This window comes from Capricornis sumatraensis, chromosome 1 (assembly GCF_032405125.1).
Source record: "Capricornis sumatraensis isolate serow.1 chromosome 1, serow.2, whole genome shotgun sequence".
Classification (NCBI taxonomy): Eukaryota; Metazoa; Chordata; class Mammalia; order Artiodactyla; family Bovidae; genus Capricornis; species Capricornis sumatraensis.
The window spans coordinates 205,519,859-205,533,790 of NC_091069.1; the positions used below are offsets into that span (position 1 = coordinate 205,519,859).

At 40.6% G+C, this 13,932-nt stretch overlaps 1 protein-coding gene across 4 annotated transcripts in view; it reads left to right on the top strand.

Annotated features, from left to right (window-relative positions):
- Window positions 1-1,699, top strand: part of GOLIM4 (golgi integral membrane protein 4) — an 83,095-nt gene extending 81,396 nt beyond the window's left edge. For all 4 annotated transcript variants that reach the window (XM_068965257.1, XM_068965266.1, XM_068965274.1 and 1 more), the window contains one exon: window positions 2-1,699. In XM_068965257.1, coding sequence (XP_068821358.1) covers window positions 2-151 — 150 coding nt within the window. In that variant the 3' untranslated portion in view covers window positions 152-1,699. The remainder of the gene's footprint in view (window position 1) is intronic.
- Window positions 1,700-13,932: the final 12,233 nt, after the last annotated feature.

The window sequence follows — 13,932 nt, forward strand, 5'->3', positions numbered from 1 at the left end:
GGCCGATGAGAAAAATAATGAAGGAGAAGAGCAAGAAGTTCGAGATGACAACCACCCCAAAGGCCGAGAGGAGCACTATGAGGAGGAGGACGACGAGGAGGAGGATGGGGCTGCTGCCGCTGAGAAGTCACGGCGAAGAGCTGAAATGTAGTCATGCCCGATTTCACAGGCAGAGCTCAGCTGTCGGATGCTTTTCAAGCTGCTCAAAAATAAATCTGCCTACTGAACTCTAGGATATTTAATTACAAAAATTAAAAATTTAGACCTTTTTTAACTTTTGTATTAGAAATGCTCATACATTTATATGAATATATTTTGATAACCTAGGTTAGAGCTTCTTTTTATATTCAAGCAAGACCTGAACGAAAAGAAAAATGATATAGCAGACGTTAGGCTCTGAATCTTATTTTTCACAGATTATGTGATGTTGGAAAAGACCTTGATTTTGTATATGTTTTAACTTGTTCCTTCTCTTTCTTCCAGTTTCTAAATGTTCTGCTGTCTGCCTTTGATGAAATGCAGAATTTCAAGATAGGGAATACTGAAAAATGCTGTACACATTTTAAGGAGAATGGCCAATTTACTAATTGGTGCCTTTCCAAGGTTCTTATGTATAGTTCTGATAGAATTTTCACCTGTCTGTGTATCTCTGGGATAAGATTCATAGTGACATACAGTTAGAAAGACGTTTTTGTTACAAAGAAACTGTTTTTCAGGCTTCTCGGATCAGTTAGAAAAATGTTTGATTTTACTTAAAATCACAGGTCTTCCTCTTGAATTAAATTTAAAAGTGAAATAGTACTAAAACTTACGTGGCACTATTCTGGACTTAGCTATTTCAGGATTCAAACAAGGTATGACACATCACCATATTAACCTTTTGAAAGGACTGACACGTTGTTTAATGACGAATTTGGTATGTATGGGTGGCATTTTCCACATGAGCACCCCTTCTTTCTTTTTCGGTAGTCACCCAGTGATAGCCTTGTTTTAGTATCTAATTCTTGACAGTAATACATATTTCCCTGTAAACTCTGTGCCTCAACACTTAATCATTGATGACAAGCATGAATATGAAGAAGTACCAAACTATACAACTGAACAGTATATTGTTCAAAAGCTATATGGTGAAGTACATAAGGTGATATGATTGACCCTCATGACTTTTCTATTTGCTGGGATTAGGTCTGCATTATATCCATGGATACACGTTTAATGATGATGAATTATGCAAATCCCTTAAAATTAAAAATAAAAAATTTCCCATGGGATAGAGACATATTTCAGTCTCAAGTATGAAAATTTTTAACTAAATAGAATTAGGTTATATCATTCATTCATATATATGTGGTTTTATAATAGTACTTTCAAATTAAAACTGATTTCAATTTGTACTATTATTTTGTATGAATGTAACTTTATTTTTTAATAACCACACTCATGTATGGTTTTTGATTATCCCATATGAGTCATTAATTATGTATGCATAGGAATGCTTTGTTCAAATGTATTTTGGATTTTCAGTAATCATGAATCAAATCTTACCTTTATGTATAAAAACCCTTTATATAATGTAAAATGTATGATATTGTACATAATATTCAGAATACAATTATTTTGGTAAATTAGTTTGTATTTTTAATGTCCCAGTTGCAGTATTTAATTATTTGAAACACATTGAAACTTGGTAATAGTCAATAAAATGAAAAGGAGCAAGTGGTAAATCTTCTAAAAGTATGTGATTTTTTATTAGTTTCTGATCTTACATTTTTCAGTTCTTTTTCATAAAAGGAAAAATTTTAAGAGTTACCAATATATAGTAAAGAATTATAAAGTGCTTTTCCCAATCTATTCCTATTTTGCTATCTCTTTCTCTGCTTGGATTGGCACATGAGTTTTTCTCCCCCTTTTTCTAATGAAAGAGCTAAAAATATTTATTTCATTTGAGCTAGTTCTGGAGGAAGAAAAAAGGAATGTAAGACAGTGACACACAAAATAAAAAACTATTATATCTTCCCTGAAAAAGCAAACAAAGCAATCACAAACCATTTTACTCTGGATAGCACCAAGTTATAGAGCTGTTTTAGCCAATGTTTGGAGGAGCACTAATCAGCCAGAGCTGATCTACATTAATGAGATGAGCAGAAATAAAATGTCACTTGTATTTACCTTGCCAATTAATCTGTGACTTGGTACCAGTGACATAATAAGAAGGTGGTGGTAGTGGGGGGGGGCACATTTTTAAAGGACAAGTAGAATGGAGCACAAAAAAAGCTATATTAATACTAGTACAAATGGAATAACTGGATATTTAAGAGTGGTTGAGTTAGATCTAGGAATAATCTGAGCCACATGGAGGTCACAGTGACTCAATGTGGTAAAGGATGACGATGGACTCGCTGTCTTCTTACTGTGAGAAATGGGAAAACAGGGTCTACTTTATCCCCACAGTGCTCTTTTAAGGCTCATGGAATTCCCTTACAGCTGAAGAATTTTGGTTGTTTAAACTGCTTTGAGTTCTTTATTTTGCTTTTAGTTCTCATTACATCATTTTGGTACATTGTCCTGTGGCAGGTTGCACAGCATTAAAAAAAAAAAGTCCATTTCTGCTCTTGAATTTTCTTCTGGCTTCCCTTGTACTGTCCATTCCTCGCTTACCTCTAACCGTCCTGGCTACTCTTCCCAACTTTTTTTCCCTCAGATTTCTCTTCTGTCGGCCCCTAGCAATATCAGTGCTCTTCAGCGTTTGTCCTGGACTCGACTCTATCCATGTCTTGGACATGTCTCCCAATTTATCTCCTCAGCCTAGCGCTCTGTGACCCATCCTACCTTAAACTTATGATTTTCAAGGCTGAATCTGTCTTGTTGCCTTCCCGAAACCTAATTCTCTTTCTAGGCTCTGCATCTCAGCTCACAAAGTTTCCCAAAACAGAAGCAAAGTTTGTCCTTGATTCTGTCTTCTTTCCCTATGGATGTTACCAATATATCATTTGCCCATTTCTTTTCATCCCTACTGTCCTGGTTCAGGCCTTCGTTATCTTTTATGTGGACTATTGTAATAGTCCCCTAACTTTTTTCCTTGTTTACCCTCTCCTGTCCCTAAAGTCTGTGTCAGTGTGATCTTTCCAAAGATAACACACCAACCCATTATAAAATTATTTAACAAATTGCTGTTGCACATAGAAAAAGTTCCAAACTCCTTAACATGACTGACATAGTTCTTCATAACCCATCTTAACTGCTTCAGCCTTGTAATTTATACTCTAATTCTGTATCATAATAAGTATGACTCATCTTTGTCAAGCACTGATGTCTTAGTAACTGACCTTGACTCCTGCCCTTGGGTGGGAAGTTGATTTGACAAGAGCCGATAATACTACCCCACATCTTGGAACAAAGTGCTTGATCCAAAATGGGCACACGATTCATGACACACCAGTTCAATTCCTTTCCTGGGATTTTTTTTGTTGGAGGGCAATTCTCCACAGTGTTTCTATACATCTTGTGAGCTTTTATCCTGACCAATCTTTTCAAGGGTATTTACCTATCAAACAGCCAGCTGCTAGAGACAGTATCTCCTGCTAGGTCAGAGGGCTTTTTTGTTCTTGGCTGGAATAAAAAAAGATAATGTCTCCCTGCAGGGTGAAATTTGGGCAGATTTACTAGCAGTCCTTTTGTAAGATGGAGAATTTCTTAAGATCAGAGATCCCTAGGAGGGACACAAGCACTGTGGGTACATCCTCTGACCTGGGAGGTTCCACATCAACCTCATGACACTAGGGGAGCAAGGAGGAACTGATGTGAACACGAAGCTCACATTGCCTGCTGTGCCATGAGAAATACTTGTTTTTAAGCGAGCAGTCTAGAGTCTTCTACCAGCATCCATGGATCTGTGGCAGTCTAACTCGTTAACTCATAAGGTGAATCTCAGACTCTGCACAATTACTGACATTTTTGCAGGCTTGAGCAAATGGAAAATAGCATCTCTCTTTCCTTCCAATAGCAAAGCTACCATTTGTAAATTCCCATCAGCTGATGTCTGTTTTCTCACTTGTGTGGAGAAAATAGTCTACAGGGGTAGAGAACAAACCTAACCTGCAAAGAGAAGCAAAAGGCAGAGAGAGGGAAGAAAAGCACTGTGACAATTTTTCAGTCCCTTTATCCTGCCATCCCAGATATTGGGCAGGTCCACCCACAGATTGATTAATGAGCCAATAAATTCTACTTTTTTCAGTTGAGCTAGTGGGAAATTGATTTCTGTCACTTGCCACCTGAAGATTCCTGACTAATACTTGACTAATGTTCAGTTCCTTTAAATCATTGTGCTCTCTTGTAGCATGATAAATTTGCTCTCCCCCCACCAAACACTATTCAATCAGTTTGCTTTCCTCTCCTTTACCTGGCTTATTGCTGAAGTCTCACCTTAATACCAATTTTGAGACGTGTCTACCTCTCATCCCACCCCTGTCTAGGTTGAATATATATTCCCTGTTCCCCTATAGCACCTGTGTTTCATATCATGGTACCTCCCACAGAACATGGAAATAGACTAGCAACAAGTCTGTGCATTCCATGACATAAATGTTCTGTGAAGGTGGAGACATTTTGCTTGTTCACTGTTGCAACCCAAGCACTAAGATCTTCAATATATATTTACTAAATGAAATCTCAAAATCCTTACCTGTAAAATGAAAATATTGATTATTTCAAGATCATACAAGTAAATGGCAGAGCTAGGAAGTCTGCAGGTGAATCTGATTCCAATGTTAATTCCACATACAGCCAGGATTGTATGGATCTTTATCCAGTGTCTCATTCTGAGTTTCATATATTAAGGTTTGTTTTAAATTTTGCAAAAATAAATGTAACAGTACTAAAAAGCAAGAAGTCACAGGCATAGGGTCTTGAGGAAGAACCAAAAAATTTCAATTACTTGACCTGAGAAAGATATGGTCAAAGGAAGATGTAACACTGTACGTCTGTCTTCTGCTGCTGCTGCTGCTGCTAAGTCACTTTAGTCGTGTCCAACTCTGTGCGACCCCATAGACGGCAGCCCACCAGGCTCCCCCATCCCTGGGATTCTCCAGGCAAGAACACAGGAGTGGGTTGCCGTTTCCTTCTCCAATGCATGAAAGTGAAAAGTGAAAGTGAAGTCGCTCAGTCGTGTCCGACTCTCAGCGTCCTCATGGACTGCAGCCTACCAGGCTCCTCCGTCCATGGGATTTTCCAGGCAAGAGTACTGGAGTGGGGTGCCATTGCCTTCTCCACGTCTGTCTTCTATGAAGCATCAATTGTAACATGAGGAATAAAGAATGTCTTGAGAAATGAGTGAATGAAGCTGTGAAACCTAGAGTTGTTTTCAAATCAGAATATATTAAATAATTTCAGTTTATAACAGCCATGCCTAAGCAAAAAAACAGATGCAATATCCTCTTCGAATTTCCTTGGGTCTTGTCACTAACTATTGTAGGAGGCCCAGCTGGTATGTTGGAGTCGGCTGTGTATCCATCCACTGGTTGCCCTTTTGTCTCCACACCATTTCTTTTGTTCTTCATCTGCAGGAAGGCTTAACCCTGTAACTGCTAGAGTAGGCTCCCAACCAATCATTGGACTTCATCTTCTGTCTCTATACTGATTCTCTACTTCTGATTTCTATACTGAGGCTAGATAGGAGAAATGTTCTCTTGGCTGCTCTAGTGATGACAGAATCATCCATGTGGAGCTTCCAGAAGTCATGCTCCTTTATGACATGGAGAAAACTCAGTTGAAGCAGAAGAAATGAAGTCAAAACAGAGAGGGATAGGATTGGGGCAGGAGTGGAGGAGCAGAGGGAAGGTGAAAACGGGAGAGAGACAGAGTCACAAAGAAAGAGAATGGTGCTCAGATTCCCAGGTTCTGACTTTATTTTCCAAGGTTTCTCTCCCTTTTGTCCCATTGAACTAGTTTAAGAGTCTTTTTTTTTTATCAATTATATACTGAAGAATATTGACTGACTTCGGAGAAGGCAATGGCACCCCAATCCAGTACTCTTGCCTGGAAAAGCCCATGGATGGAGGAGCCTGGTGGGCTACAGTCCATGGGGTCGCTAAGAGTTGGACACGACTGAGCGACTTCACTTTCACTTTTCACTTTCATGCATTGGAGAAGGAAAGGGCAACCCACTCCTGTGTTCTTGCCTGGAGAATCCCAGGGACGGGGGAGCCTGGTGGGCTGCTGTCTGTGGGGTCGCACAGAGTCGGACATGACTGAAGTGACTTAGCAGCAGCAGCAGCAGCATTGACTGAGTTTCACATTATATTTTAATTTATGTATCGAGAGGAAATACTCTCATTAACTTCTAGTCATATTGCCCTAAATGTAGCAAGTTTTAATAAATAGTGGCCCTGCTTTTTGCCAATCTCTTGATCATCATGTTTTTCTCTTGGATCTGTCTTTAAGCCCAGAGAATTCATCACAAAAGCTTTGGTATTATTGTAATGAAGTTAAGAATACTTATATATTCTCAACTTTAGTCTACATCAAAGACTGGCAAACTTTATCTGTAAAGGGCCAAATAGTAAATCTTTTGACCCTGTGGGCCATAGAACCTCTTTTGAAACTACTCAGCTCTGCCACTGTATTGTGAAAACAGCCAGGGGCAATGTGTAAAGGAATGAGCATGGCTGTGTTCCAATAAAACTTTATTTTCATAAACAGACAGCAAGCCAGATTCAGCCCACAGATGATAGCTATCTAGTTTAAATGATCCAAATGTTTGCTGTAAAAATAATTATTTCAACAGAAAATAGAGCATTTTAAGATCTTTAGGTATCAAGGCTTTCCAGTTCTTTCCTACAATCCTTTCTTCTATTTTGAGTTGGCAAGCACCCAACATTATCCCAGCTGCTGCATTTGTACACTGTTTTAAGTAACTGGAAATGAAATACTTTTGTCCTTTACCATGTCGGCTGACCTTGTTCTCACCATTCCCTGTATGCTACTAATGGAGCTTGAAATTAAACGTCATTTCTGTTTACCTGTTAACACATGCATAGCATTCCCCGTAAAGTACATGTCTTTTAAGGACATTGGAAAACAGGGGTTTGAATATGATGAGATGACTTCCTTGGTCTGGTGTATTCTTTCTCCTTCTAAAGACTGAAGGTAGGGAAACCAGCTTCCATGGATCCCATTAAAGTATTAAAAATCATGCAATTTGTGATCTCAACTCAGAGTTTTTTGAGTGCTGTAGGAGTCTGATTGCTGTTAAGCTGATGAATCCTAATAGAAATAGACATTTTCTTCCATAAAAGTAATGCAAGCACCTTTTATGTTTCCTTAAACCTATACATTATGTTGAAAAGCAGAGACAACAAAGGTCAGTATAGTCAAGGGTATGGTCTTCCTAGGGGTCATGTATGGCTGTGAGAGCTGGACCATAAAGAATGCAGAACACCAAAGAATTGATGCCTTCAAACTGCGGTGCTGGAGAAAGCAAGGAGATCACACCAGTCAATCTTAAGAGAAATCAACCCTGATACTTTTTGGAACAACTGATGCTGAAGCTGAAGTTCCAGCATTTTGGTCATCTGATGTGAACAGCTGACTGAGTCCCTGATGCTGGGAATGACTGAGGGCACAAGGAGAAGAGGGCATCAGAGGGTGAGATGGTTGGATGGTATCACCAGTGGACATGAACTTGGGCAAACTTCAGGAGATGGTGGGAGGGACAGGGAGGCCTGGCATGCTGCAGTCTATGGGGCTGAAAAGAACAGGACATGACTGGGCAACTGAACAACAATGGCCCTATCCAATTATCTTCTGAGGTGGTTTTAAGATTTGGCCACGAAAGATTATCTTTGATAATCTTCCTTCAAGAGGTGGAGTCTAATTTCCCTTCCTCTGGGTGTGAGCTGGACTTAGTTACTGGCTTCTAACAAAATTAAAAGGGGTGATGGTGTGACTCAGAAATTAGGTCAAAAAGACAATATAGCTTCCTCTTGTGCTGTCTCTTGGAAGCCAGCTACCATGTCATGATGGTATTCAAACAGCCTTATGTTGAGACCTACATCCATGTGGCAAGAAATTGAGGCCTCTGGGCAACAACCAGTGAGGAACTGAGGCCTCCCACCAACAGACACATGAGTGATTTTAGAGTGGACCATTTGGCCCCATTAAGCCTTCAGACTATAACTTGACTAACTTCATTAGAAACCCTGACCCAGAACTGCCTATATAAGTCATTCCTAGATGCCTAGCCCACAGGAACTAAGAGATAATAAATGTTTATTGTTTAGGTTTTAGAGTAACTGGTTGCACAACTGAAGCTAGCTAATACATCTTCTAAGAATGCTTATGGCTCTAAGTGGAGAGGCCAGTGGTGATGTGTAGCAGCACAGTGTAACTGAGCATCCAGCCAGTTGCCAGGGCCAGATGTGCAGGTGAGGGAAAATGAAGTTCAGCTTAATTAGCTGAAAAATTTAAGCCAGTTTATTTGTCCAAAATTATTAGATTATTTGTGCCAGATATCAGTAGCCTCTTTACAGTGGTTCTCAGCCTTGGCTACACATCTGAGGAATTTCAAAAGTAGTGATAACCTGGGTCCCACTCCCAAAGACTCTGAATTACTTGTACTAGGCTACAGCCTGGGCATCAGGATTTAAAAATTTCCCCAGTTGTTTCTAATATACAGCTAAGACTGAGAACTACTGCTTTATAAGTTAGAAGCTTGAGAGAGTTATGTTTTCCCCCAATATCGCTCTGTACATGCTGCTAAGTTGCTTTAGTCATGTCTGATCCTTTGTCCGACACTATGGACTGTAGCTCGTCAAGTTCCTCTGTCCATGCAATTCTCCAGGCAAGAATACTAAAGTGGGTTGCCATTCCCTTCTCCAGGAAATCCTCCTGACCCTGGGATCAAACCCATGTCTCTCATGTCTCCTGCATTGGCAGGCAGCTTTTACCACTAGAGCCATCTGGAAAGCCCAAAATATATTTTCCCAACCCAGGGATGGAACCCAAGTATCCTATATTGCAGGTGGATTCTTTATTGTCTGAGCCACCAGGTAAATGCAAGACTACTGGAGTGGATAGCCATTCCCTTCTCCAGGAGATCTTCCCAATCCAGGGATCGAACTGGGGTTTCCAGCAATATAAATGGATTCTTTACCATCTGAGCTACACTCTGAGTTAGTGAAGTCGCTCAGTCGTGTCCAACTCTTTGTGACCCATGGACTGTAGCCTACAACGCTCCTCTGTCCATGGGATTTTCCAGGCAAGAGTACTGGAGCGGGTTGCCATTTCCTACTCCAGAGGATCTTCCCAATCCAGGGATCAAACCTGGGTCTCCTGCTCTATTTGATGGTAAATTACAATGAAAACAAGTCTCAGACTAAATTTGCAAAGCAAACATTTAAAAGTAAGCAGAAACAGACTACAAACTTTTAGGAAGTCTCAGATATCTATCCTTTTAGGCACTCTAGACAGGCATGAGGCTTAAAGGATTTGCTCATGATCCTGTAATATTCTACAGACAGAATTTGGCTGAATGTCTGATCAGATCCTGCCTGACAATCTTCCCTTATGTAGCCCATAGCCTTCTGCAATAGATGCTGGGCTCCCCCAGTTCCCAGACTATTTTGTGGGCAGGGAAGGTGCCTGTGCAAGACTGCCTCCAGCTCATACTCATGTTTTGAGCAGCATTAATTTCTACAGTGAAAAAAAGTCTTTAGTATCCATGGTCCTATGTAACTAAATACATTGAGCTGAAGGAAGTGAAGATCTTTTAACAGCAGCCTCTGGACTTGGGCCCAGGTAAGAGCACCAGCTTTTCAGCCTGGAAACACATTCGAGCCACCAAAGAAACTTAAAAAAATAATTTCCAATACTAACCTGTCTAATTTAATCAGAAACACTGAGGGCAGAGCCTCAGCATTGGTACTTTTAAAAAAATCTCTCACCAAATCAAGATTGGCAGGGAGGTACAACTCATAAAGGGTGTAATACATACAAGGGAGGGTTTTGGATGGTGAAAATCTGTGTTCTGATTGTGAGAGCTTTATATGAATCTGTACATGTATAACACATAAAACTGTACAATGGCAACAAAGGAAAAGGTCAACCTTATTGTATGATAATTGTAAAAACAAAATATTATATCTATTAAATTCTTTATAAAAGTCTCAGAGTCTAACATATAGGCAGGGTTGGAAGTCACTGATTAGATTCTTTCAAGGGCAGATCTACCATTTCTGAGATGGACATCCATAGGGTACTGCCAGCACATATCCACATACATAAGCTCACCACATAGTCTATGCAGAAGTATTTTAAAGTGAATTATAAATATTGTAATAGTAAGGCTTAGCTATCTTTTTCAGATTCACACTGAGGAATTTTAGAATATTACAGTGGGGCATTGCACAAGTGAATAGCTCTATTAATCTCTTGCTCGTGGAGAAAAACACTTGCAATGCAATTGCTTTGCCTCAAAACAATGTTTCGCAAACCCATAAAGTGGGATTTTTATAGAATAACAAAAAATCCCAAAAGGAGAGGAGTTTGGCAGTTTAATTAGTTTCATTTCTGAGTAGGATCACAGGAAGAAATAAACACACTTTATATCACAAAACAGTGTGCATGAATATGTGTGTTTATATTAGATAAATGAAACAAAATTTCAAGAAACAGCTCATGTCTCTCCTAATGCTAAGTCGCTGCAGTCGTGTCTGATTCTTTCTGACCCAGTGGACCATAGCCTGCCAGGCTTCTCTGTCCAGGGATTCTCCAGGCAAGAATACTGGAGTGGGTTGCCATAGCCTCCTCCAGGGGATCTTCCCAACCCAAGGATCAAACCCATGTCTCTGGCATCTGCTGCATTGGTAGGCAGCGTCTTTACCACTAGTGCCACCTGGGAAGCCGCTGTCTCTTCTACTTCATTTTATCAATATTTCATGGCAGTGTTGGTCGTGACTCAGTATCTTGCTACAAAGGTGAGAGAATCATAGTTAAAACGCTTGGGGAGAATATAACCAGATGCTTAATGCTTGTAAATGCCACGCAGCAAGAAGACAGATGAGAATTTGACCACAGCACGCACCACTCTCAAGCTTTCTGGAGCTGGACAAGTTTCTTGATCTCTGTGTTTCCACTTCCCACTCATAAAATGGGAATGATCACAGAAAATTTCATGCCGTGGTTGGGATCACTGAGTCCTCATCTGAGGAACCCAATGCCTAAGTTTCTCTCCCTCTACCTATAAGACTCATTAAGACAGAGACAGGACACAGAAGCCCTAAACTATTTCGGAGTTTAGAGGCCAGAAGACTATACCTGAATTTATGATCTTTTTCCTTGAATGATGTAATGTGGTAGCTAATTCTTAGCAGAGCTTTCAATACATGAACCATCCAAGGATCTAAAAAATAGTATGAACACCCTTTAATCCTCAGTAATTTGAGATACTCTGTCTGGAGGAAGAAGAATAAATTAAGCAATTGTTCTGGCCAAAGACAATTGAGTGGTGATCCAGGTTGATCTATCCCATCCACATCCTTACTTTAAAATAACCAGTAAACCACTTTTATGAATTTGCCTTATGGAAAACCGACAGTATATGAGGAAAAATGAGACGATTATTCTAGGGAAAAGAAAAGGTGTACAAGCAGTCTCAATGGAAGGGCATGGCCACACAAACAGTTTGAGTTGAATTCCTCAACATTCAGTCACTTCCAAGGGGTCCCAGAGCATCTGGGGACACGGCTGACTAAAGCAGAGTTTATTCACATGCTCACTAGGGCACTTCCTAAAGCTTCAGAGACATGGAAAAATATGCTATATATATATATAGAAATATAAAACACACAAAATGTAAGTGAATACTAAGAAACAAATCACAAGGCAATACATCTACTTGTTCAGCTTCTCACTTCTGTTATTTTGGGCACAAGCTGCCAGAGTGGAGGGGGTAGACGGTGGTTGTCTCAGCCAATCAGTCCTGCTTTTGATCCACACGGATTGGACAACGGAATCTAATGCACTAACCAACATGTGCTGTTCAACCTAATGTGTGTTCAAGTCAAGACCAGAAATTTCTCCAAGACAAGGAGGAAAACATCGCCACTCTGATAAAACTTTTACAGCTAAATTAGGGTATGCGTTCTTTACACACAATACATTGAAATCTCCAGGTCAGTGTTTAGATTGTGAAACATATTGCTTAGTGTTTAGATTATCAAACATATTGCTAATCTTGAGAGAAATGCAGGTGTTGGTTCACAATTCTGGGAATCCCCCTCCGACCCGCAAGGTAAAATCTGAAACTAGCCCCTGTACACAGAAGGTCAGGGAGCGATGGAAGAAAGATGCCAACCACTCCAGATTGACAGGTGGCAGCTTTGATGAGCAAGGAAACTTACACAGGAGGCTTGTCTTCCATGTCTGCACGGCAAGTAGATCTCCACACCCACCCGTCTGCCAGAAACTCAATGGTTTATACAGAGGCCTTAACTGGGTTCAATCACGTTTTCAGTCCACATGGTCTCAACACCACATTGCTTTCTCAAAGCCGCCTCCTGGAAACCATCTTCTCCTGCGGGAACAATGTGTAGAAGGTACACTCTGAGGACCCTGAGAGGGTGAGGAGCCACCCATTTCTGATCCAGCTTCCGGGTCAAACATGACCACATCCTCCCCATGACTTCTTCCAGCAGATGGAGCAATAGGTTATTTAAAGTGCCACAAAATGACTAAGGTGGCTAAAGAGCACAATTCATTTCAGTCACTCAGTCATGTCTGAACCGCAGCACGCCAGGCCTCCCTGTCCATCACCAACTCCTGGAGTTTACCCAAACTCGTGTCCATTGAGTCGGTGATGCCATCTAACCATCTCATCCTCTGTCATCCCCTTCTCCTGCTGCCTTCAATCTTTCCCAACATCAGGGTCTTTTCAAATGAGTCAGCCCTTCACATCAGGTGGCCAAAATATTGGAGTTTCAGCTTCAACATCAGTCCTTCCAATGAACACCCAGGACTGATCTCCTTCAGGATGGACTGGTTGGATCTCCTTGCAGTCCAAGGGACTCTCAAGAGTCTTCTCCAACACCAGAGTTCAGAAGCATTAGTTCTTCGGCTCTCAGCTTTCTTTATAGTCCAACTCTCACATCCATACATGACTACTGGAAAAACCACAAACCATGCTTAATAAGAATGAAACTGAATTGGGAGGAAAATTAGCATTTTATAGCCTACATTTTAGAAAGGGAAGAAACTTCAGTGTTGACCCTGAAGGTGATAAATTGTATCTGCCAGAGAACAGGCAGGAAAGGACTGCAAAATGATATCTTGTCTTCTCATTTTGAAAAGGCACTTGAGGGGCTTCCCTGGCAGCCCAGTGGTTGGGGGCGGTCTGCCTGCCAGTGCAGGGGACACCTGTTCGATCCCTGTTCAGGGAGGATCCTAGATGCCTCCAGGTAACTAGGCTCTTGTGCCACAGCTACTGAGCCCACATACTGAAACTACTGAAGCCTTTGTGCCTAAAACTGGTGCTTTGCAACAAGAGAAGCCACTTTAATGAGAAGCCCCATGCACCAGAAGAAAGAGTAACCCCTGATCTCCATAACTAATGAAAAGCCTGTGGGTAGCAGCAAAGACCCAGCACAGCCAAAAAAATAGAAAGAAAATGCACTTGAATTTAACATGAATGTACACGCCTGACTTTTGTATTCTGTCAGTTGGTTACACCACAGGACAGCCCATTACAGAGGCATCTGTGTCCTAAAGCTCACAGGCTTTCTGTAACTTGAATGAACTATACCAGGTACTGTCCATTTGTTCTTTTTCCTTCTTATTTTCTTCTTCTTCTTTTTTTTGCTAATTAAATTACTAATATTTGAAATGTCCTTAACTGAAGGAGGACTTGAAGCCTTCATGTCCTCAATGAGGCATGAGTGGGTT